Source organism: Lithobates pipiens, unplaced genomic scaffold (genome assembly GCF_037356315.1).
Source record: "Lithobates pipiens isolate NorthernLeopardFrog02 unplaced genomic scaffold, aLitPip1_a1.2 Scaffold_35, whole genome shotgun sequence".
Taxonomy (NCBI): Eukaryota; Metazoa; Chordata; class Amphibia; order Anura; family Ranidae; genus Lithobates; species Lithobates pipiens.
The window spans coordinates 20,507,195-20,530,566 of NW_027507811.1; the positions used below are offsets into that span (position 1 = coordinate 20,507,195).

The following is a 23,372-nucleotide window of genomic DNA, read 5'->3' on the forward strand; positions in this document are numbered from 1 at the left end:
ACTCCTGGGGCTGTACCTCTGCTGTGCATATTATGAGGGGCTCCCACCATCCCTGTGCTATGCTCATTATGAGGGGCTCCCACCATCCCTGTGCTATGCTGACTTCCTCCTGGGGCTGCTTATGGTGCAGGTGTCAGTGCTGTATATCACGGTGCTGGTGTCAGTGCTGTATAGCACGGTGCTGGTGTCAGTGCTTTATGTCACGCTGCTGATGTCAGTGCTCTCTATCACGGTGCTGGTGTCAGATCACTATCACGGTGCAGGTGTCATTGCTGTATGTCATGCTGCTGATGTCAGTGCTCTCTATCACGGTGCTGGTGTCAGATCACTCTATTACGGTGCTGGTGTCATTGCTGTATGTCACTCTGCTAATGTCAGTGCTCTCTAGCACGGTGCTGGTGTCAGATCACTCTATCACGGTGCAGGTGTCATTGCTGTAAGGCTAGGGTTCCTCCAGAGATTTCTAGGGGTTCCTTGAGCAATGACCAATTTATGCTTCCCAGATAAGTTCCCACTGACACCATTGATCTTTTTAACTATCTGTAACAAGGTAATTCTTCTCAATGGCCACAAGTATAAGGAGCATTCTTCCCACTGACCATCACAATACTGTTTCATGAAAAGTAGATATAGGAATTTTTAGCAGGGGTTCCCTGAGACCGGAAAGTTATTTCAAGGGTTCCTCTTTCTTGAAAAGGTTGAGAAAGGCTGTCCTCCACAATCAAAAATTGGCTGTCGTTTGCATTTTCTCCACAAGATGGAGATCTTACTTCTTGTTAGTGGAACGCAAAGACAGGAAGTGATGTCACATATAAATAGGAACTTCCAGGTGGAAGGTGAGATGGGAGAAAGTCGAGGGAGATATTCCTGCAACCGACAGTTGAGGAGGTAATAAGATATTATTTTATATTTATATCCATTAACCCCCCCCCCTCTGGTTTATAGTCCGGGTACATCCTAAATATAGAACCATTTATCCAACTGTCCATCCAGAGCCCCTGGTTTATAGACCAGATACATCCTAAATATAGAACCATTTATCCAACTGTCCATCCAGAGCCTCTGGTTTATAGACCAGATACATCCTAAATATAGAACTATTTATCCAACTGTCCATCCAGAGCCTCTGGTTTATAGACCGGGTACATCCTAAATATAGAACCAGTTATCCAACTGTCCATCCAGAACCTCTGGTTTATAGACCGGATAGATCCTAAATATAGAACCAGTTATTCAACTGTCCATCCAGAGCCTCTGGTTTATAGACCGGATACATCCTAAATATAGAACCATTTATCCAACTGTCCATCCAGATCCTCTGGTTTATAGACTAGATACATCCTAAATATAGAACCATTTATCCAACTGTCCATCCAGAACCTCTGGTTTATAGACTAGATACATCCTAAATATAGAACCATTTATCCAACTGTCCATCCAGAGCCTCTGGTTTATAGACCAGATACATCCTAAATATAGAACCATTTATCCAACTGTCCATCCAGAACCTCTGGTTTATAGACCAGATAGATCCTAAATATAAAACCATTTATCCAACTGTCCATCCAGAACCTCTGGTTTATAGACTGAATACATCCTAAATATGGAACCATTTATCAAACTGTGCATCCAGAACCTCTGGTTTTTAGACTGAATACACCCTAAATATAGAACCATTTATACAACAATTTTTTGGTCAGTATAAAAAGCTGAGGTGTTTGGGCCTCGAATTCTAGAGTGTCACAGTAATGAACTAGGAGCACAGAGCGAGAGCACACAGAGGCAATTTACACAGAACCAAACAAACAGGCATTTATTGAGGGACTTGGATGTACGGGAGGAGTGGTTTTAGGACACAGCACAGGGAGACCGGGTAGCAATGGATTCAGCACAGCTAAACAGTTCTTGGGATAGCAGTGAGGCACAAGGAGAGGTAATTCTCAGGGCAGTAGAATGGCATAGCAGGGGTTAGACATCCATAGAGAGGAAATATAGCACAAAAGGGCAACGGTGAGGCACGGCAAGGGGAGATGATCCTCAGGGCAGTAGGCAATAGAGCACAGGAAGGGCGATGATCAAAGGGTATGGTTTAATAAAACTTAAGCTTACCCTGCTATGCTTCAAGAGTTTGTAACACAGAGGTCAGGAGAGTGTAACGTGCACAGGTCAAGAGAGAAGAAACTATCTGGTGAACCATTAACACCCAGCAGCTGTCTTTCTTCACAGGACATCAACCATTAGAGTGCCTGCCTGACAGAAGAGGTAACCGATGCCAAGAAGATTCTAGAAATCACCAACAAGATCATTGATCTTCTGACAGGAGAGGTGAGCGGTGCCGGGAATTCTGGGACATTATCCAGTTACAGACAAGGGATGTGTCTGGATGGTGACTGTATCATTGTGTGTGTCAGGTTCCTATAAGGTGTCAGGATGTCACTCTCTATTTCTCCATGGAGGAGTGGGAGTATTTAGAAGGACACAAGGATCTCTACAAGGACGTCATGATGGACAATCAGCCGCCCCTCACATCACCGGGTAAGAGGAGACTTTATTGTAAAGGAGAGAGCAGTACGGAGGCTCCACCTAGATCCCCCATCATCTGATAAACACATAGAAACAATGTATTCAGTCAGTGTGTGTGTTTCCTACAGATGGATCCAGTAATGGGAACCCACCAGAGAGATGTCCCCGTCCTCTGTATTCCCGGGATTCCACACAGGAAGATCTCACCAACCCCCACCATCATCAGGTAGATGGGACTAAGCATGTAGATTAGATGATATTCTTCTATGTAACTTATTGTCCCTTTTTACAAATGTGTTCTATCATCGTTGGGGTTTAGGATGAAGTATTAAACTACATCAAAATTGAGATTAAAGAGGAAGAAGAGGAGACGTTGGTGAGTGGAGATCAGCAGTCCATGGAAGAGGGGGAGATAATTGTGAAAATTAAAGAGGAAGAATCTTCTCTACATATAGATCTAAGTAAGTAATACACATTAAATGCAGCTTCACATTTTCATTTTACTTCTATGACCATAAAGTATATATTAACAATGTTACCTCATTTGGCATATATGCAATACACTCTAGCAGGCTGCCTGTACTGACCTCAGCCTTTCTTTGGATTATGCTACCCTCTAGGCTCCAGTCTTTTCTATCCACTGCAATCACCTGACATCCTTGACTACTGTAGGTTTCAGAAGAAGACAATCCTATTCACCACACTACCCAATTGTTCCCAACAAATGAAGAGATACTGTAAAAAGGTCCATCTCCATTCCTTAACATACTGTCACGTTCCCAACAAATGAGGAGGAGATAATGTACACCATATAAAAAGGTCCATCTCCATTCCTCAATATAACGTCATGTTCCCAACAAATGAGGAGGAGATACTGTACACCATATGAAAGGTCCATCTCCATTCTTCAATATAACGTCATGTTCCCAACAAATGAGGAGGAGATACTGTACACCATATGAAAGGTCCACCTCCATTCCTCAATATAACGTCATGTTCCCAACAAATGAGGAGGAGATACTGTACACCATATGAAAGGTCCACCTCCATTCCTCAATATAACGTCATGTTCCCAACAAATGAGGAGGAGATACTGTACACCATATGAAAGGTCCATCTCCATTCCACCAATATAACGTCATGTTCCCAACAAATGAGGAGGAGATACTGTACTCCATATGAAAGGTCCATCTCCATTCCTCAATATAACATCATGTTCCCAACAAATGAGGAGGAGATACTGTACACCATATGAAAGGTCCATCTCCATTCCTCAATATAACATCATGTTCCCAACAAATGAGGAGGAGATACTGTACACCATATGAAAGGTCCACTTCCATTCCTCAATATAACGTCATGTTCCCAACAAATGAGGAGGAGATACTGTACACCATATGAAAGGTCCACCTCCATTCCTCAATATAACGTCATGTTCCCAACAAATGAGGAGGAGATACTGTACACCATATGAAAGGTCCATCTCCATTCCTCAATATAACGTCATGTTCCCAACAAATGAGGAGGAGATACTGTACTCCATATGAAAGGTCCATCTCCATTCCTCAATATAACGTCATGTTCCCAACAAATGAGGAGGAGATACTGTACACCATATGAAAGGTCCATCTCCATTCCTCAATATAACGTCATGTTCCCAACAAATGAGGAGGAGATGCTGTACACCATATGAAAGGTCCATCTCCATTCCTCAATATAACGTCATGTTCCCAACAAATGAGGAGGAGATACTGTACACCATATGAAAGGTCCATCTCCATTCCTCAATATAACGTCATGTTCCCAACAAATGAGGAGGAGATACTGTACACCATATGAAAGGTCCATCTCCATTCCTCAATATAACGTCATGTTACCAAGAGATAGAAATCATTATGAATCTGTACCAAAACTCCTGAATGGAAGGTTTGGAAAATTTCATGTTAACTCTCTTCTCAACAGGTGGACATTATGTTCCAAATACCTCTGAGGAACATCTCATTGTATCTCCAGATTATAAGGCAGAAGATAATAACATTGTACAATATTCTCCAGGAGGAAATCCCGTTACTCCAAATCTACATCCCAGACCTTCCCAATTGGAGAGATCAATGAATCCCTCTAATCCTGAGGAATCTTCTGATGGAACTCAAAGATCCCACAGCACAGATACATCAACAGATCCATCTACTTCCAGTGAATCTTTTTCAAGCTATAAAGGCGTTCACACAGGTGAACGTTCATTGTCATGTTCAGTGTGTGGAAAAACCTTTACAAAAAACTCACTGCTTGTCATACACGAGAGAATTCACACGGGTGAGCGTCCCTATTCATGTTCAGTGTGCGGGAAAAGTTTCATTAGAAAAGGACACCTTGTTTTACACGAGAGATACCACACCGGTGATCGTCGCTATTCATGTTCAGATTGCAGGAAATGTTTTGTTATCAGAGGACACCTTGTTAAACACCAGAGAATCCACACAGGCGAGCGTCCGTATTCATGTTCAGAGTGCGAGAAAAGTTTTGTAACAAATGCACAACTTGTTGCACACCAGAAAATTCACACAGGTGAATATCCTTATTCATGTTCAGAGTGTGGGAAACGTTTCATTTACAAAGGAGATCTTCGTAAACATCAGAGAAGTCACACGGGTGAACGTCCTTTTCCATGTTCAGAGTGCGGGAAATGTTTTGGCGAAAAAGGAGGCCTTCTTGTACATCAGAAAACCCACACGGGCGAACGTCCCTTTTCATGTTCAGAGTGCGGGAAATGTTTCATTACCAAGGCAAACCTTGTTTCCCACCAAAGAACTCACACAGGCGAGCGTCCCTTTTCATGTTCAGAGTGCGGGAAATCTTTCATTAGGCAAGGACACCTTGTATCACACCAAAAAATTCATACGGGGAAGTATCCTTATTCATGTTTAGAGTGTGGGAAATGTTTCATTCAGAAAGGAGACCTTAGAAAACATCAGAAATTTCACACAGGTGAACGTCCCTTCCCATGTTCAGATTGCGGGAAATGTTTTATTCAGAAAGTAGATCTTCAGAAACACCAGAAAATTCACACAGGTGAGCGTCCCTATTCGTGTTCAGAGTGCGGGAAAGGTTTCATTACTAAAGAGAACCTTGTTTCACACCAGAGAACTCACACGGGTGAGCGCCCCTTTTCATGTTCAGAGTGCGGGAAATCTTTCATTAGACAAGGACACCTTGTTTCACACCAAAAAATTCACAAGGGAGAGTATCCGTATTCATGTTTAGAGTGCGGGAAACGTTTTATTGAGAGAGGAGATCTTCTAAAACACCAGAGAATTCACACAGGCGAACGACCCTTTCAGTGTCCAGATTGCGGGAAATGTTTTAGTCAGAAAGGTGACCTTCGAAAACACCAGAGAATTCACACGGGTGAGCGTCCCTATTCATGTCCAGCGTGTGGGAAATGTTTCCTTAGGAAAGCACACCTTGTTGCGCACCAAAAAATTCACACAACGGCGAGCGTCCCTATTCAGGTTCACAGTGAGGGAAATGGTTCACTGAGATAAAAAGTATATCTTTATACACTAGAAAAGTCACACAGGTGAGCATCCTTAAATCATGTTCAGAGAGCGGGAAATGTTCAAGTTGCAGAAACACATTTATTGCAATGCACACCGGAGAGTTCACGTTCAGACTGGTGTGTTGGGGTGGGGCTAAAATCGTCTGAAATTTTTCAGGTACGCTATGGTAGGTCTAGACCTTTCCGGAATTGAATTCTAGTAATACGATCCTCTAAACATACAGAGGTGACTCGGTCCCGCACTCACACAGACCGCACCATACAACTAAACTGTGCTAATAAATGGCCAGATATGACAATACATGGACAACACTTCTTATTGGCTGATATCGGTTTCTGTACATTATTGGTCTTTCGATGTTTTACTGAAGAAGCCGGCTTCTCATTGGTCCAACCAATAATGATTACTTTTTATAGTTTGTTCTTTGGTTATAAAATTCATGATTTCGATTGTAGATTTGTTTTCTTGGTAATCACTAATTCTGATTTTCTAAAAAAAACAACAATGCTCCGCGCTTTCCAATACTCTGTCCTCTTTATTTTTGGAAATTTTTATAATTCTTAGATGATTGGTGATTACATTTGGTAAGGTTGGTGAAATTTCTTTAAGTCAAGAGAAATTTCGTGTTTGGTGGATGAGAGTTAATCAGCGTTCAATGTTCCGACCATCTCTGTATTCCCAGGTATGTACAACTGCTGTGCCCATTACGAGGGGTTCTCACCAGCCCTGTGCTGAGTTCCTGGGTCTGTACACCTGCTGTGCCCATAATGAGGGGTTCCCACAATCCCTGTGCTGCGTTCCCGGGTCTGTACACCTGCTGTGCCCATTAGGAGGGGTTCCCACCATCCCTGTGCTGAGTTCCCGGGTCTGTACGCCTGCTGTGCCCATTAGGAGGGGTTCCCAACATCCTTGTGCTGAATTCCTGGGTCTGTACACCTGCTGTGCCCATGAGGGGTTCCTACCATCCCTGTGCTGAGTTCCCGGGTCTGTACACCTGCTGTGCCCATTATGAGTGGTCCCCACCATCCCTGTGCTGAGTTTCTGGGTCTGTATACCTGCTGTGCCCATTATGAGGGGTTCCCACCATCCCTGTGCTGAGTTCCCGGGTCTGTACACCTGCTGTGCCCATAATGAGGGGTTCCCACCATCCCTGTGCTGAGTTCCCGGGTCTGTACACCTGATGTGCCCATTATGAGTGGTTCCCACCATCCCTGTGCTGAGTTCCCGGGTCTGTACACCTGCTGTGCCCATTAGGAGAGGTTCCCACCATCCCTGTGCTGAGTTCCCGGGTCTGTACACCTGCTGTGCCCATTAGGAGTGGTTCGCACCATCCCTGTGCTGAGTTTCCGGGTCTGTATACCTGCTGTGCCCATTATGAGTGGTCCCCACCATCCCTGTGCTGAGTTTCTGGGTCTGTATACCTGCTGTGCCCATTATGAGGGGTTCCCACCATCCCTGTGCTGAGTTCCCGGGTCTGTACACCTGCTGTGCCCATAATGAGGGGTTCCCACCATCCCTGTGCTGAGTTCCCGGGTCTGTACACCTGCTGTGCCCATTAGGAGAGGTTCCCACCATCCCTATGCTGAGTTCCCGGGTCTGTACACCTGCTGTGCCCATTAGGAGTGGTTCGCACCATCCCTGTGCTGAGTTTCCGGGTCTGTATACCTGCTGTGCCCATTAGGAGGGGTTCCCACCATCCTTGTGCTGAATTCCTGGGTCTGTACACCTGCTGTGCCCATGAGGGGTTCCCATCATCCCTGTGCTGAGTTCCCGGGTCTGTACACCTGCTGTGCCCATTATGAGTGGTTCCCACCATCCCTGTGCTGAGTTTCCGGGTCTGTATACCTGCTGTGCCCATTATGAGGGGTTCCCACCATCCCTGTGCTGAGTTCCCGGGTCTGTACACCTGCTGTGCCCATAATGAGGGGTTCGCACCATCCCTGTGCTGAGTTCCCGGGTCTGTATACCTGCTGTGCCCATAATGAGGGGTTCCCACCATCCCTGTGCTGAGTTTCCGGGTCTGTACACCAGCTGTGCCCATTGAGGGGTTAATTTTGTTTACTGAAAATCTTGCAAACAACAACTTATATACAATAAATCTATAATAAATAAATAAAACATATTTACAAAATGATTGAATATGAATTGAATTTGACTATACAAAAAAAGAACATAATAAATGGTGCAAACCAAAATGCGTACAACATAATCCCTACGGGAGAGCCAGACTGAGGCCGCGTACACACGCGGGGACTGTTCGCTCAACTTTGTCCGTCAAACAGTTTCAGCGGACAGTCCGCTCAAACTTAGCATGGACGGACTTGCCCACACACGATGAACGAACAGTCCGCTGAAACCGTGCGCGATGACGTGAACGGCACGTACGACGGGACTAGAAAAAGACGTCCTATACACTGCAATGCAACCTTCGGCGTGTAAATCCTTTCTGAGCATGCGCGGAACTTTGTTTGACGAACAAGCCTACACACGAGGGGACTGTTCGCTGAAACAAAGTTTCAGCGGACAGTTTTTCGGAAATTCCGAAAAACTTTGTTCAGCAGACTGTTCGCTGAAACTGTCCGCTGAAAGCCCACACACGGGCGGACTGTCCGCTGAAACACTGTTCAGCGGACAAAGTTGAGCGAACAGTCCCCGCGTGTGTACGCGGCCTGAGGAACATCACCATGCATGGAGCCTTTTATAAAAACGGAGTGGGAACTGCCATTAGGGTAGTTGAGGCAGATGTCTCTTAGCCTGACTACTCCCCCTGCCGGGAGAACCAGCGCACTTCGTTGCACCCTGGCACTCATCATCCATAGAAGACGCTGAACTGAACGAGTCCCAATCATCATCATCATCATCCGACAGGACCTTAAACTTATTTTCTAAATGCAAAACCTTAGGACTTAAGGTAACTGCACCTCTTTTTTTTCCCTTCCTTTTGCCCCTCTTCCTTTTATCCTCCAACCACTCCATATCATCCTTAGACAAAACAGAATCAACAGCCTCCCCACACCTATCCCCCTCCCCCCCACTCTCCCTTCCCTTATCTACCACCAGGCCAGTCTCTTCACCATCCTCCCCACTCCTCTGCACCCCATGACCTGTAACAGAGACCCTGCAGCGTCGAGGGAGGGGGACTGGCACCACACTTGATGCACCTGCCTCGGCACCTCTTGCTGCCTCTGCAATTTTAGAAGACACAGAAGGATTGGACACATTCTCGGCAACTGAAACCTTACCTACAGACTGGGAAGACACACACACATTGGGTATTGGCACAGACTGGGGCACCACAGACTGGGGAGACACAGACACATTGGGTATTGGCACAGACTGGGGCACCACAGACTGGGGAGACACAGACACATTGGGTATTGGCACAGACTGGGGCACCACAGACTAGGGAGACACAGACACATTGTGTATTGGCACAGACTGGGGCACCACAGACTGGGGAGACACAGACACATTGGGTATTGGCACAGACTGGGGCACCACAGACTGGGGAGACACAGACACATTGTGTATTGGCACAGACTGAGGCACCACAGACTGGGGAGACACAGACTGGGGCATCACAGACTGGGGAGACAAAGACTCAGATGGACTCACAGGCTCTCCAGCTGCTGAGCTCCGTGCATCCTCCATGTCCAGGTGGAAGAACTCTCTCATGAGCTCAGGCTTGTTGTGCATTGCCTCAGGACACTGACTGTAAGGATGCCCCACTGCATTGCACAGATTACACCTGATGATATTACAGTCATTTGCCAAATTTCCTATACCCTGACACAGAGAGCACTTCATCACTGGACAGGAGGATGCAAGATGCCCTTTATCACCACACTTGTTGCAGAGCTTTGGCTGGCCCGGGTAGAAGATGGTCAGTATGTCCCTCCCCAGGAAAGCTGAGGATGGCAGATGCTGGACAACATTGTCAATGACCTTTAATTTTAGCTGCACAGACCATCCCCCTGTCCATATTCCCCGATCGTCCAAAATCTTTCTTAGGGGGCTCAGGACGTCCCCATACCTCCTCAGCCATACAGTTAAATCCCCTTGTGGTATGGATTCATTACTGACAAGAACTGTCACCATTTTAATGAGTGGTTGGCGTGATATAAGCTTGGGGATGAGCCCTTTCCAGTCCGGCAGACCCCTACACACGTGTTCATACTTCTCCCAAAATATGTCCAAAGACTCCGGACGGATAAAGAACAAATCATATTCATAGGAACCTGCCAGACTGATCAGGGCAAAGATATCTGCAGACCTAAACCCCATCTGCAGGATTTTATCCACCACTGTCCTCCTATGTGGGGGGTTTCCATCGCCTTCCCATTTCAACTGGACAACATTCCTCCTTTTAAACAGGGAGGAAGATAGAACATTCCCATGTTCCTTCCCTGCTTGTTCCCCATTCCCAGAACCTGTGGCAGCAACACCAGCATACGTTTTTCTTCCACCACCACCACCATTTGCAGTCTTGTCCTTAAATTCATTCAAGCCTGCTGGCATAGAGTCTGAATCAGCTGGGATAGCAGTCTTCTGATTAGCAGAGGCAGGACCCTCCCCCTCCCCCGAACACTCAGCTTCAATCCTGGGATCAATAACAGTCTTGGCTGCTGCAGACTCCTGGAGAGTTGTAGTACTACCGCTCCCAGCATCTTCTCCACCATTCACAGGAACAGCCGCTGTGCCTGGTCCAGGCAAAGTCTCTGTATTGTCCATGGACCTCTCTGCAGACTGAAGCTGACAGTTATTAGCAGATGTTATTGCTTGCTGTATATTGTCTATGGGTCTGGGCTGACTGTATGTAGCACTACAACCCTCAGCAGGCCCATTGTCATTAAAGTTCACACCATCCTGCACACATACTGTACCTGCACCTGCTCTCTCCACAGGCCTTTCTTCCACAGAGCTAGGAACGGTGTCCATCTTCTCCTCACCATCCTGGGGAGCTGCATTAGGACTGGTCTCCAGTTTATTGATGAAATCCAGCATGTCAGAACCTTCAACCTCCTGCTCAGATGTTCCACATTGCTGGGGAGTGAAGGGGACAGAGACCTCTGCCATTGAGGGCTCAGCAGATGTCTGAGGTGTTGAAGAGCTGGGCTCATCCTAAACCAGGACTGGAAAATACCAACCCACCCAGGCGGTCTCTCTGCCAACATGTTACCAAGATTGTACTTCGCAAACATCAGAGAGAAAAAGACTACAGGGTTGATCATCCCTAGACCACCAGGAAGGACCGCCTAGGAAGGTAAGTCACATTCCTTTTGACAAGATTAATTTTGTTCCCCCATAACAGCTGGAAGAAACAACTACAGACCCTGGTATAGAGAGAAACTGGCAAAACGCAAACAAAACTGACATACAGAAAAATCGGAATCAGGTAAATCTTGATCAGATCAACCTTTTTCCTCAAGGAAAAGCTGCCAACCTTTCCAGCTTGCCACCTTGGCATCGCCATTCTCCAGCCTGTTCACCCAATTTGTATGACCATAGTCACCTGGGCCAAATTCAATACCTAGAACTCTAATTTTTTGTTGGGGGTCCGGGAAGTCATCCAGGACTCGGAGAACAAAGCTCTCACCTTCCACGCCCATCCAGAAAGCTTCACACTTGTCCTGGTTGACCTTTGAACCTGATGCCTCTGTATACTGCCTTATCACTGAGACCACCTCCTGCGCCCTCCCCAGTCCCAGAGAAAAAAACAGAAACATCATCAGCATAGGCCACAGCCTTCAAAGGAGGCTCACCAGCGATGCCCAAAAGATACCCCACACAATGGTCCACTCTCTAGCCTTCCAATGAAGGGGTCGATTGCAAACACATATAGTAGGACACCACTGGTGCACACCAGAGCCGACCACAAAGGGCTGCCTGACACAACCATTAACCAGAGGAAAGCTTTTTACCCCTCTGTACAAAATCTTGAGCCAATCAATGAAACTCCCCTCCAAGCCATATTTGCCAAGAAGGAGCCATAAGTACTCATGATTAATCTGATCAAATGCCCTAGCCTGATGCAATGTCAGCAAAAATTTACCCCAACCAGCAGCCCTTCAATGCTCCAAGGCCACCCGGACAGCTGAGAAAGTGCTTCTACCTTGGAGCGAGCAGTGCTGGTGATTGGATAACAAACTGCCTGACATTTATAAAATTTGGCTGCCAAACCATCTGGCCCTGGAGTTTTCTTCATGGCTAGTTTATCAATAGCCTGGATTACCTCATCTGCAGTGATTTCCTCTGTCAAATTCTTCAAAGGAACATTACTTTCCAGACCTGGTGTAGAGTCCAAAAAACCCAACATGCTTGTCCAATCAAGGTTCCTTCCTCCCAAGAGATTGTCATTATAAGACCTGACAACCTTCAGGATCCCTGACCTAGACTTCGTCAGAGAGCCTGTACTGTCCTTCGGCCATTGACCGTCTTAACTGCTATGCTCTGTTTACAGTTCTGGTAAAGGTCAGGGGAATGGTATTTCCCGTAATCTCTCTCCTGAACCAAAGAGGCGTGCTGGTCATATAGATGTTTCCTGAGGAGGAACTTCACCTCAGAGATCGCCCCAGAATCTCCTCCATTCGAAACAGATGGTCAAGTTTCCTCCGCAAATGCTGGTAGGTGATATACTTATCTCGCTGCTTCTTTCTTCCTACGGCCTTGAAAAGGTCAACAGTCTGCTGTTTTACAAGCTCCCATCATTCTGACTTGCTGTTGCAAAATCTAGGATAGTTACCTGTGCTTGAAAAAAATCCTGAAAGGATTGTCTTACTCTCTCGTCATCCAGGAGGGCCGGATTCAATCCCCAGATACCCCTTCCCTTGGTGGCATCTCGGAGACATTCAGAGTCACAGATAGAATACAGTGATTGGAAAACTCCACCGCCCGACACACAGGTGCCAAAAGTCTCACCTACTGTGACTACTACCTTGCTGAAAAGCGAACCCCATGCTGTCTGGGTAGCGCTTAATGTGCGCATCTACCAGACCTGCTTCCCTAACTATTGCATCGAGAAAAAGGCTGTTATAGCCCAGCTTATCTCTGAAACCTCCCCTGTATTTAGACCTAGTAATGGTTTTGAAATCACCTCCAAAGATAACCTTCTGGGCTGTAAAAAGAAAAGGCTTAATCTTTGTAAAAAGGCATTTCCTGTCCCATTTCTTATGGGGACCATAGATGTTAATCAGGCGCAGGTCCTGCCTCCTCACAGAGATATCCAAGACCATGCATCTCCCAGTCTCTACCTCAATCACCCGCGGGCACGTTACCATACCAATAAAAAAAGGTCCGCAACCCCACTGTAAAGTTCAGCCGCAAGAGACCAAAATGAGGGAACACGTCTCCACACCTTCTTTGCCAGATGTATATGTAAAAAGAAAGAGAAATTCATAGGTAGTTGCATAGTTAGTCAGGTTAAAAAAAAGGCACAAGTCCATCTAGTTCAACCAAATAAAAAATAAAAGCATACAATCCCATATACACAATCGTTCACCCACAGTTGATCCAGAGGAAGGCGAAAAACCCCAGCAAAGCATGATCCACTTTTCTACAACGGGAAAAAATTCCTTCCTGATCCCCCGAGAGGCAATCAGATGTTCCCTGGATCAACTTTACCTAAAAATGTCAGCACACTTTCTAAAAAGCAATCTACTGAGCTGGTCAGAACCACCTCTGGAGGGAGTCTATTCCACATTTTCCCAGGTCTTACTGTGAAGAAACCTTTCCATATTTGGAGATGAAAGCTCTTTTCCTTTAGACGTAAAGAGTGCCCTCTTGTCTTCGGTGTTGACCGTAAAGTGAATAACTCAACACCAAGTTCACTATATGGACCCCTTATATATTTGTACACGTTGATCACATCTCCTCTTATCAAGAGAGATTAAATTCAGTTCCTCTAATCTTTCCTCATAGCTGAGCTCCTCCATGCCTCTTATCAGTTTGGTTGCCCTTCTCTGCACTTTCTCCAGTTCCCCAACATCCTTTTTGAGAACTGGTGCCCAAAACTGAACTGCATATTCCAGATGGGGTCTTACTAATGATTTGCACAGGGGAAAAATATCTCTATCTCTGGAGATAACTTTGGAAACCACAGCTTGATATTGCATGCTATTATTGAGCTTATGATCTATCAAAACCCCCAGATCCTTCTCCACCACTGATTCCCCAAGTTGTTCTCCCCCTAGTATGTACGATGCATATTCTTAGCCCCCAAGTGCAGAACTTTACATTTATCAACATTAAACCTCATCTGCCACATAGTCGCCCAATTAGACAGAGCATTGAGGTTGGCTTGTAAATTGGAGACATCCTGTAAGGACATTATTCCACTTAATAGCTTTGTGTCATCAGTTGATTTTTGCACCATTGAATATAGACAAACTGACCAGTACACCCTGCAACCCCACCCCACCTCCCTCAATTTTTTCTGGATAAGGCTCAATATTTTTCAGCACCCCCTCGCATTACTATAATTTAAATCTTATGGATATATAACTATCAAACCATCCCCCGAAAAAAAAATTCTCTGGCCCCAATGTATTGTGATGTCCACTGGACACCACGTGGGCCTACCTGTCTTCTTTTGGACATTCTGAAGCTCATGTTCGTTCCCTCGTGTGCTTTGATCTTTGTGTACCCCTGTAACTTAATATGAAGGGCTACCACTCTCTGTGTTATATTTTTATTTCAAAATATGCAATATGAAAAAAGAGGAACGGGGATCCCCGAAAGTGGGGGCAGAAACTGTAGCAGGAACATCTCATCATTGGAGCCTCCAAGAAGCCAAGAAAAGACTCCACCTATAATTTTATAATAACGTTTCGAAGGATGCCCCCCTTTATAAAATAAATCCTTTCTTCCTATAGTTGTTCTATGGATTAAGTAGTTCCAGCAGTAACAACCATTTGTACATTTGTCAAAAGAATAAGAAGGCATTTTTTGGAAAAGCCACAAATCCCAAATAGGACGGAATGGAAACGCAAAGTAAACAAGGTAAAGGAAGCAGAGGAATGGATTGCCAGTTGTAAGGGAACCAGAGACCGTTTTTTTGGTATCTGGTCTCCCTGGACAACATATGACTCAGATCCAGGTCAACTATCCTCCAGCTTAGACATGGCCCTGTTGGAACTGGCAGACCCATCCCTTAGAAGCGGTCCATGGACCTCGAGTACACGAACAGAGACCGAAGACATAGTGATTTAACTTGCCTCTGTAGCCAATTTGGGAAGGGAGGGACTTTCCTCTTTATCCCTTCCCGAACATCCATTGTACACTATAATGGCAACATGCTGGCGGCGAGAGAGGTGGAGCTGAATGCGAGACCCCAGGTATGTCCCAACTCATCCCTACCCTTTCCCTCTAACTTTCTCTATCCTCTTATCCTCCTCCCTCTAAGTCTGTTAAAATTGCTCTGGCCTCTTGACCGAGGAGAATATTAAAAGTTAAATTACTATTTGGTGGGCTGGGCGTGGACATGCCAGCCAGGTAGACCGACCGGAAAAGCTAGTGAATTGCGACCACCCAACTTATTCGGTTGTCGACAAAGATGGTGCCGGTGTAGTGTCAAATACTGTCCCCCGTCAGATAGTGTCCGCTCTGTACTGTGCTTGCGCAGTACGGAGGACATGAAGACGACGAAAGTCTCCGAATATGAACTGCGCCTGCGCAGTGAGTCCAGGTTCAAGCCCCACCATCCAAGTGGACAGAGTTAGAATAAAAAATTGCTCAGCGAAGCGAGGCCATGCCCGAAGCGTGGCGAGCGAAGCGAGGGCCCTCTTACTAAGTTCTACCGTATGTCCACTTGGATGTTGGGGCTTGAACCTGCACTTTGTGTGCAGGCGCCGTTCATCTTCCGAGACTTTCGGAGTCTCCTTGTCCTCCGTACTGCGCAAGCGCTGTGCCTGCACAGTACGGGCCGAATACTATCCGATGGAGGGGGGGCAGTATTTGACAGAACACCGGCATTAACTGACTGCCCTGCCTTGAGGTGGTCCCGAAGGAGGCGGAGCATGGGGATAGGCTAATTGGAGGCTAATGGATGCCCCCCTGTCCTTATACCCTGCCCAACGGAGCCATTTCCAAGGTACAGTGACTCATTTCAATTTAAGGGCAGTCAGAGGTCTGGCTGACACTCCCCTCTCCAGTACACAGATCCCTTTGATAGAGACGTCATTGGTGATCTGGGGATAGTGTGGTGGTAATATGTCCACCAACCCCTGAAAATGAAGGGAGACCCCATATAACACCCACCACCCGAATAACGCGCCTTCCATGTTACTGGTTGGACAATCAATCCTTCCTTGTCCACCGTTTTTCTACTCTTTTTATTTTCACTTTCATTATTATTATTTTGTTTTTATTCTCAATGTTATATATGTTATGTTTTTTGTTTTTCCTATTCCCCAACCTTATTTTTCTCTGACAAATGACAAGACAGACAGTTGATATGTATATTACAGCACCTTTATTGAATTGTACATTCTTGTCCTTTATAAATAAAGATTATACAAAAAAAAAAAAAAACAAGGAATAAGAAGGTTCGTTCCCTCCGATGTCTAAACATTTCCTGCAGTCTGATTGCATTGAGGACGCTGTGCGTTGTGTCTTCTCTGATGTGTAACAAGGGCTCCTTTCTGAATGAAAGATTTCCCGCACTCAGCACATGAAAAAGGACGCTCGCCCGTGTGAATTCTCATGTGTCTAACAAGGTTTCCCCTCAGAGTGAAAGACTTGCCACACTCAGAACATAAATAAGGATGCTCACCCGTGTGAATCCTCTGGTGCTCAACCAGCTTACATTTACGATCAAAACATTTCCCGCACTCGGTACATGATGAATAAAGACGCTCACCAGTGTGAATTCTCAGGTGTTGAGCTAAGTTTCCGTTCTGTGCGAATGACTTTCCGCACTCTGAACACGAATAAGGACGCTCACCCGTGTGAATTCTCTGGTGTCTAATGAGGACTCCTTGATGAGTGAAACATTTCCCGCACTCAGAACATGAATAGGGTTGCTCACCTGTGTGAATTCTCTGGTGTTTAACAAGGTTTCCCTTCAGAGTGAAAGACTTTCCGCACTCTGAACATAAATAAGGGCGCTCTCCCGTGTGAACCCTCTGGTGCTCAACAAGTTTACATTTAAGAACAAAACATTTCCCACACACTGAACATGAATAGGGATGTTCACCAGTGTGTTTCCTCTGGTGAAAAAGTAGTTTTACATTCTCACTGAAACATTTTCCACACTCTGAACATGAATAAGGGCCCTCATTCATGTGTCTCTTTTGGTGTACTACAAGTGAACTATTCCTAGTGAAACATTTCCCACACTATGAACATGAATAAGGACGCTCATTCTTGTGACTATTTTTGTGTTTTAGAAGTGAACCTTTCCTAGTGAAACATTTCCCACACTCAGAACATGAATAGGGACGTTCACCTGTGTGAATTCTCTGGTGTATAAGTAGTTTTCTTTTCTCAGTGAAACATTTCCCACACTCTGAACATGAATAAGGGTGCTCATTCCTGTGACTCCTTTGGTGTATTACAAGTGAACCTTTCCTAACGAAACATTTCCCACACTCTGAACATGAATAGGGTCTCCCACCCGTGTGAATTCTCTGGTGGGTAACAAAGTGACTTTTGCGAGTAAAACTTTTTCCGCAATCTGAACATGAATAGAAAAGCTCAGCTGTGTGGCTTTTCTGGTTTTCAAGAAGTTCTCTATTTACCCTAAAAGGTTCCCCGCACTCTGAACGTGACAATGAACTCTCTTCTGTGGGAACTCCTTCATGGCTTGAAGAAGATTCCTTGGGAATAGAAGGATATATTGAAGTATCTGTAGTGTGAGATCCTATAGCCTTGGTGTGTGATCCATCAGAAGATTCCTCAGGATTAGAGGGATCCATTGATCCCCCCAATTGGGAAGGTCTGGGATATATATTTGGAGTAACGGGATTTCCTCCTGGAGAATATTGTACAATGTTATTATCTTCTGCTTTATAATCTGGAGATACAATGAGATGTTCCTCAGAGGTATTCCGGACATTGTGTCCACCTGTTGAGAAACAATGTTACAATAAATGTCATGAGTATTTTCCAAACTTTCCATTCAAGGGTCATATATATTCATCCAACACCAAATATTTTATAAGAGCTCAGGCATGGAAGTTGGGGCAATTAAAACAGAAAATACGAATACAAACCAGATAAAATATACAAATCACACTACATTTTTTGTGCATTGATGCAATTGTTATTTTAAGAATGGAGATGGACCCTTCATATGGTGTACAGGATCTCCACCTCATTTGTTGGGAACATGACGTTATATTGAGGAATGGAGATGGACCTTTCATATGGTGTACAGTATCTCCTCCTCATTTGTTGGGAACATGACGTTATATTGAGGAATGGAGATGAACCTTTCATATGGTGTACAGTATCTCCTCCTCTTTTGTTGGGAACATGACGTTATATTGAGGAATGGAGATCGACCTTTCATATGGTGTACAGTATCTCCTCCTCATTTGTTGGGAACATGACGTTATATTGAGGAATGGAGATGGACCTTTCATATGGTGTACAGTATCTTCTCCTCATTTGTTGGGAACATTACGTTATATTGAGGAATGGAGATGGACCTTTCATATGGTGTACAGTATCTTCTCCTCATTTGTTGGGAACATGACGTTATATTGAGGAGTGGAGATGGACCTTTCATATGGTGTACAGTATCTCCTCCTCATTTGTAGGGAACATGACGTTATATTGAGGAATGGAGATGAACCTTTCATATGGTGTACAGTATCTCCTCCTCATTTGTTGGGAACATGACGTTATATTGAGGAATGGAGATGAACCTTTCATATGGTGTACAGTATCTCCTCCTCATTTGTTGGGAACATGACGTTATATTGAGGAATGGAGATGGACCTTTCATATGGTGTACAGTATCTCCTCCTCATTTGTTGGGAACATGACGTTATATTGAGGAATGGAGATGGACCTTTCATATGGTGTACAGTATCTCCTCCTCATTTGTTGGGAACATGACGTTATATTGAGGAATGGAGATGGACCTTTCATATGGTGTACAGTATCTCCTCCTCATTTGTTGGGAACATGACGTTATATTGAGGAATGGAGATGGACCTTTCATATGGTGTACAGTATCTCCTCCTCATTTGTTGGGAACATGACGTTATATTGAGGAATGGAGATGGACCTTTCATATGGTGTACAGTATCTCCTCCTCATTTGTTGGGAACATGACATTATATTGAGGAATGGAGATGGACCTTTCATATGGTGTACAGTATCTCCTCCTCATTTGTTGGGAACATTGAGTAGTGTCGTAAATATGATTGTCTTTCTTCGGTGAGAACTAGAGATTATTCTTTTATATTGTGTACAGTACATTATTCAGTGGAAAAGGTGCACCGATGATGTTTTTACTGTCAACAATTAGGGTTTTTCAGTCTTTCCTGTACAGAAGGATGTGACCTTTTTATTTGTTGCTAGGCAGAATGGGGAGATGCTGTTTACAACGGCATCTTCCCGTTCAGCCACCCCGTGAGACGATCGCGTGTAACCCCGCGGCGGTCAAGTCCGCGGGACCCGCGACCGGACTCACAGGGGTCGCGAGCGTGCCACACACGCGATGGCAAGGCGGCATTTAAAAATGGACGTACCTGTATGCCAATATGCCGACGTACATCGGCGTGTGCGCCGGTCGGGAACTGGTTAAGCCAGTACATGTCCGGGCCCGTCTGAGGTTTGCTAGAGAGCATTTGGATGATCCAGAAGAGGATTGGCAGAATGTCATATGGTCAGATGAAACCAAAGTAGAACGGTTTGGTAGAAACACAACTCGTCGTGTTTGGAGGAGAGAGAATGCTGAGTTGCAACCAAAGAACACCACACCTACTGTGAAGCATGGGGGTGGCAACATCATGCTTTGGGGCTGTTTCTCTGGAAAGGGAACAGGACGACTGATCCATGTACACGAAAGAATGAATGGGGCCATGTATCATGAGACTTTGAGTGCAAACCTCCTCCCATCAGCAAGGGCATTGAAGATGAAACGTGGCTGGGTCTTTCAGCATGAGAATGATCCCAAACACACCACCCCGGGCAATGAAGGAGTGGCTTCGTAAGAAGCATTTTAAGGTCCTGGAGTGACCTAGCCAGTCTCCAGCTCTCAACCCCATAGAAAACTTTTTGGAGGGAGTTGAAGGTCCGTGTTGCCCAGCGACAGCCCCAAAAACATCACTGCTCTAGAGGAGATGCATGGAGGACATGGAGGCCAACATACCAGCAACAGTGTGTGACAACCTTGTGAAGACTTACAGAAAACTTTTGACCTCGGTCATTGCCAAAAAAGGATATATAACAAAGTATTGAGATGAACTTTTGATATTGACAAAAATACTTATTTTCCACCATAATTTGCAAAGAAATTCTTTCAAAAATCAGACAATGTGATTGTCGGGATTTGTTTCCACATTATCTCTTATGGTTGAGATATACCTATGATGATAATTACAGGCCTCCCTCATCTTTTTAAGTGGGAGAACTTGCACAATTGGAGGCTGACTAAATACTTTTTTGCCCCTCTGTATAATCCTAAATAGTAATAATATCTTATTACCTCCTCAGCTGCCACTTCCAGCAAAGTCTCCTCTCTACTTCCTTCCACCTCTCCTCTCACCCGGAACTTCCTGTCTGCACATGACATCACTTCCTTTCTGTGCCTGACTTCACTTCCTGTCTGCACATGACATCACTTCCTTTCAGAGCCTGATTTCACTTCCTGTCTCTGCGTTCCACTTGTGATAAAATGCCCCTAAGGAATCTTTTTAAACACACCATAAAGAACACAAGGAAGATGACTTCCGCACACCTGTGAGACACTGTTTTTCACGATCAGACCAGTCTATGGAACACATGAATGTTTTTTGTTCTTAAAGGGATTTTTTTTTTAAAGTACTCGGGAAAGGACATCCCTTGAACTACAAATGATAATTCCATAGCTCCCAACTGTCCCTGATTTGGAGCACTGTCCCTCTGCCCCTCATTCCTCCTCATTTGTCCCTCATTTTGGTCTGATCTATATAGATGTATATAAAATGCACTTTTTATCTATCAAAAAGTGTTTTCCAGTGCTAAACCTTTCATCTGAAATCTAAATTGCTGTATTTTTAAATGCATTCTGTGTGTAACGCACCGGTGAGCCCTGCATTCTGTGTGTAACGCACAGGTGAGCCCTGCATTCTGTGTGTAACGCACCGGTGAGCTCTGCATTCTGTGTGTAACGCACAGGTGAGCCCTGCATTCTGTGTGTAACGCACCGGTGAGCTCTGCATTCTGTGTGTAACACACCGGTGAGCTCTGAATTCTGTGTGTAATGCACTGGTGAGCTCTGCCAGTGCATTCTACGTACAGGTGAGCCCTGCATTCTGTGTGTAATGCACCGGTGAGCTGTGCATTCTGTGTGTAACACACCGGTGAGCTCTGAATTCTGTGTGTAATGCACTGGTGAGCTCTGCCAGTGCATTCTACGTACAGGTGAGCCCTGCATTCTGTGTGTAATGCACCGGTGAGCTCTGCATTCTGTGTGTAATGCACTGGTGAGCCCTGCATTCTGTGTGTAATGTACAGGTATGTCCTGCATTCTGTGTGTAATGTACAGGTGAGCCCTGCATTCTGTGTGTAACGTACAGGTGAGCCCTGCATTCTGTGTGTAATGTACCGGTGAGCTATGCATTCTGTGTGTAATGCACTGGTGAGCCCTGTATTCTGTGTGTAATATACAGGTGAGCCCTGCATTCTGTGTGTAACATACAGGTGAGCCCTGCATTCTGTGTGTAACGCACTGGTGAGCCCTGCATTCTGTGTGTAACACACTGGTGAGCCCTGCATTCTGTGTGTAACGCACTGGTGAGCCCTGCATTCTGTGTGTAATGCACTGGTGAGCCCTGCATTCAGTGTGTAAAGCACTGGTGATCCCTGCATTCAGTGTGTAAAGCACTGGTGAGCCCTGCATTCAGTGTGTAACGCACTGGTGAGCCCTGCATTCTGTGTGTAACGCACTGGTGAGCCCTGCATTCAGTGTGTAAAGCACTGGTGAGCCCTGCATTCTGTGTGTAACGCACTGGTGAGCCCTGCATTCTGTGTGTAACGCACTGGTGAGCCCTGCATTCTGTGTGTAACGCACTGGTGAGCCCTGCATTCAGTGTGTAAAGCACTGGTGAGCCCTGCATTCAGTGTGTAAAGCACTGGTGAGCCCTGCATTCTGTGTGTGACATACAGGTGAGCTCTGCATTGTGTGTGTGACATACAGATGAGCCCTGTATTCTGTGTGTAACGCACTGGTGAGCCCTGCATTCTGTGTGTAGCGCACTGGTGAGCCCTGCATTGTGTGTGTGACATACAGATGAGCCCTGTATTCTGTGTGTAACGCATTGGTGAGCCCTGCATTCTGTGTGTAACGCACTGGTGAGCCCTGCATTCTGTGTGTGACATACAGATGAGCCCTGCATTCTGTGTGTAACGCACTGGTGAGCCCTGCATTCTGTGTGTGACATACAGGTGATCTCTGCATTCTGTGTGTAACGCACTGGTGAGCCCTGCATTCTGTGTGTAATGCACTGGTGAGCCCTGCATTCTGTGTGTGACATACAGGTGATCTCTGCATTCTGTGTGTAACGCACTGGTGAGCCCTGCATTCTGTGTGTAACGCACTGGTGAGCCCTGCATTCTGTGTGTCACACACTGGTGAGCCCTGCATTCTGTGTGTCACGCACTGGTGAGCCCTGCATTCTGTGTGTCACACACTGGTGAGCCCTGCATTCTGTGTGTCACGCACTGGTGAGCCCTGCATTCTTTGTGTCACGCACTGGTGAGCCCTGTATTCTGTGTGTAATGCACTGGTGAGCTCTGCATTCTGTGTGTAATGCACTGGTGAGCTCTTATTACTTTTCTTAGTTTGTATCTCTCTTTTTTTTTTCTCCTCATAAATTGTTGCCTTGCATTATTATTATTACAGGTACTTACAATCTAAGGTCCCTGACTGACATGTATACATACTAGGGCCGCTCTAGATAGGAGCCGATTAACCTACCAGCATGTCTTTGGAGTGTGGGAGGAAACCCACGCAGGTACAGAGAGAACATGCAGACTCCAGGCAGGTAGTGCCATGGTTGAGATTCAAACTGGTGACCCCTAGTGCTGATAGGCAGAAGTGCTAACTCCTCTGCTGCCAACACACGGGTTGATTTACTA

General features: G+C 45.5%; 1 protein-coding gene and 1 pseudogene across 2 annotated transcripts; one reads left to right on the top strand and one right to left on the bottom strand.

The window, feature by feature from the left end:
* Nucleotides 1-816: 816 nt before the first annotated feature.
* LOC143956240 (uncharacterized) lies at nt 817-6,607 on the top strand. The gene is given in 7 exon segments (XM_077466422.1): nt 817-888; nt 2,227-2,325; nt 2,412-2,535; nt 2,652-2,749; nt 2,843-2,984; nt 4,486-6,014; nt 6,017-6,607. Coding segments are annotated over 5 exon segments (1,884 nt in total). The 5' UTR covers nt 817-888; nt 2,227-2,325; nt 2,412-2,450; the 3' UTR covers nt 6,047-6,607.
* A 9,932-nt stretch (nt 6,608-16,539) lies between these two features.
* On the bottom strand, nt 16,540-20,805 carry LOC143956318 (uncharacterized; annotated as a pseudogene). The gene is made up of 2 exons (XR_013269889.1): nt 20,740-20,805; nt 16,540-18,144 (listed from the first exon to the last, which is right to left on the bottom strand). The product of XR_013269889.1 is annotated as an uncharacterized LOC143956318 (transcript).
* Between the last annotated feature and the right edge of the window lie 2,567 nt (nt 20,806-23,372).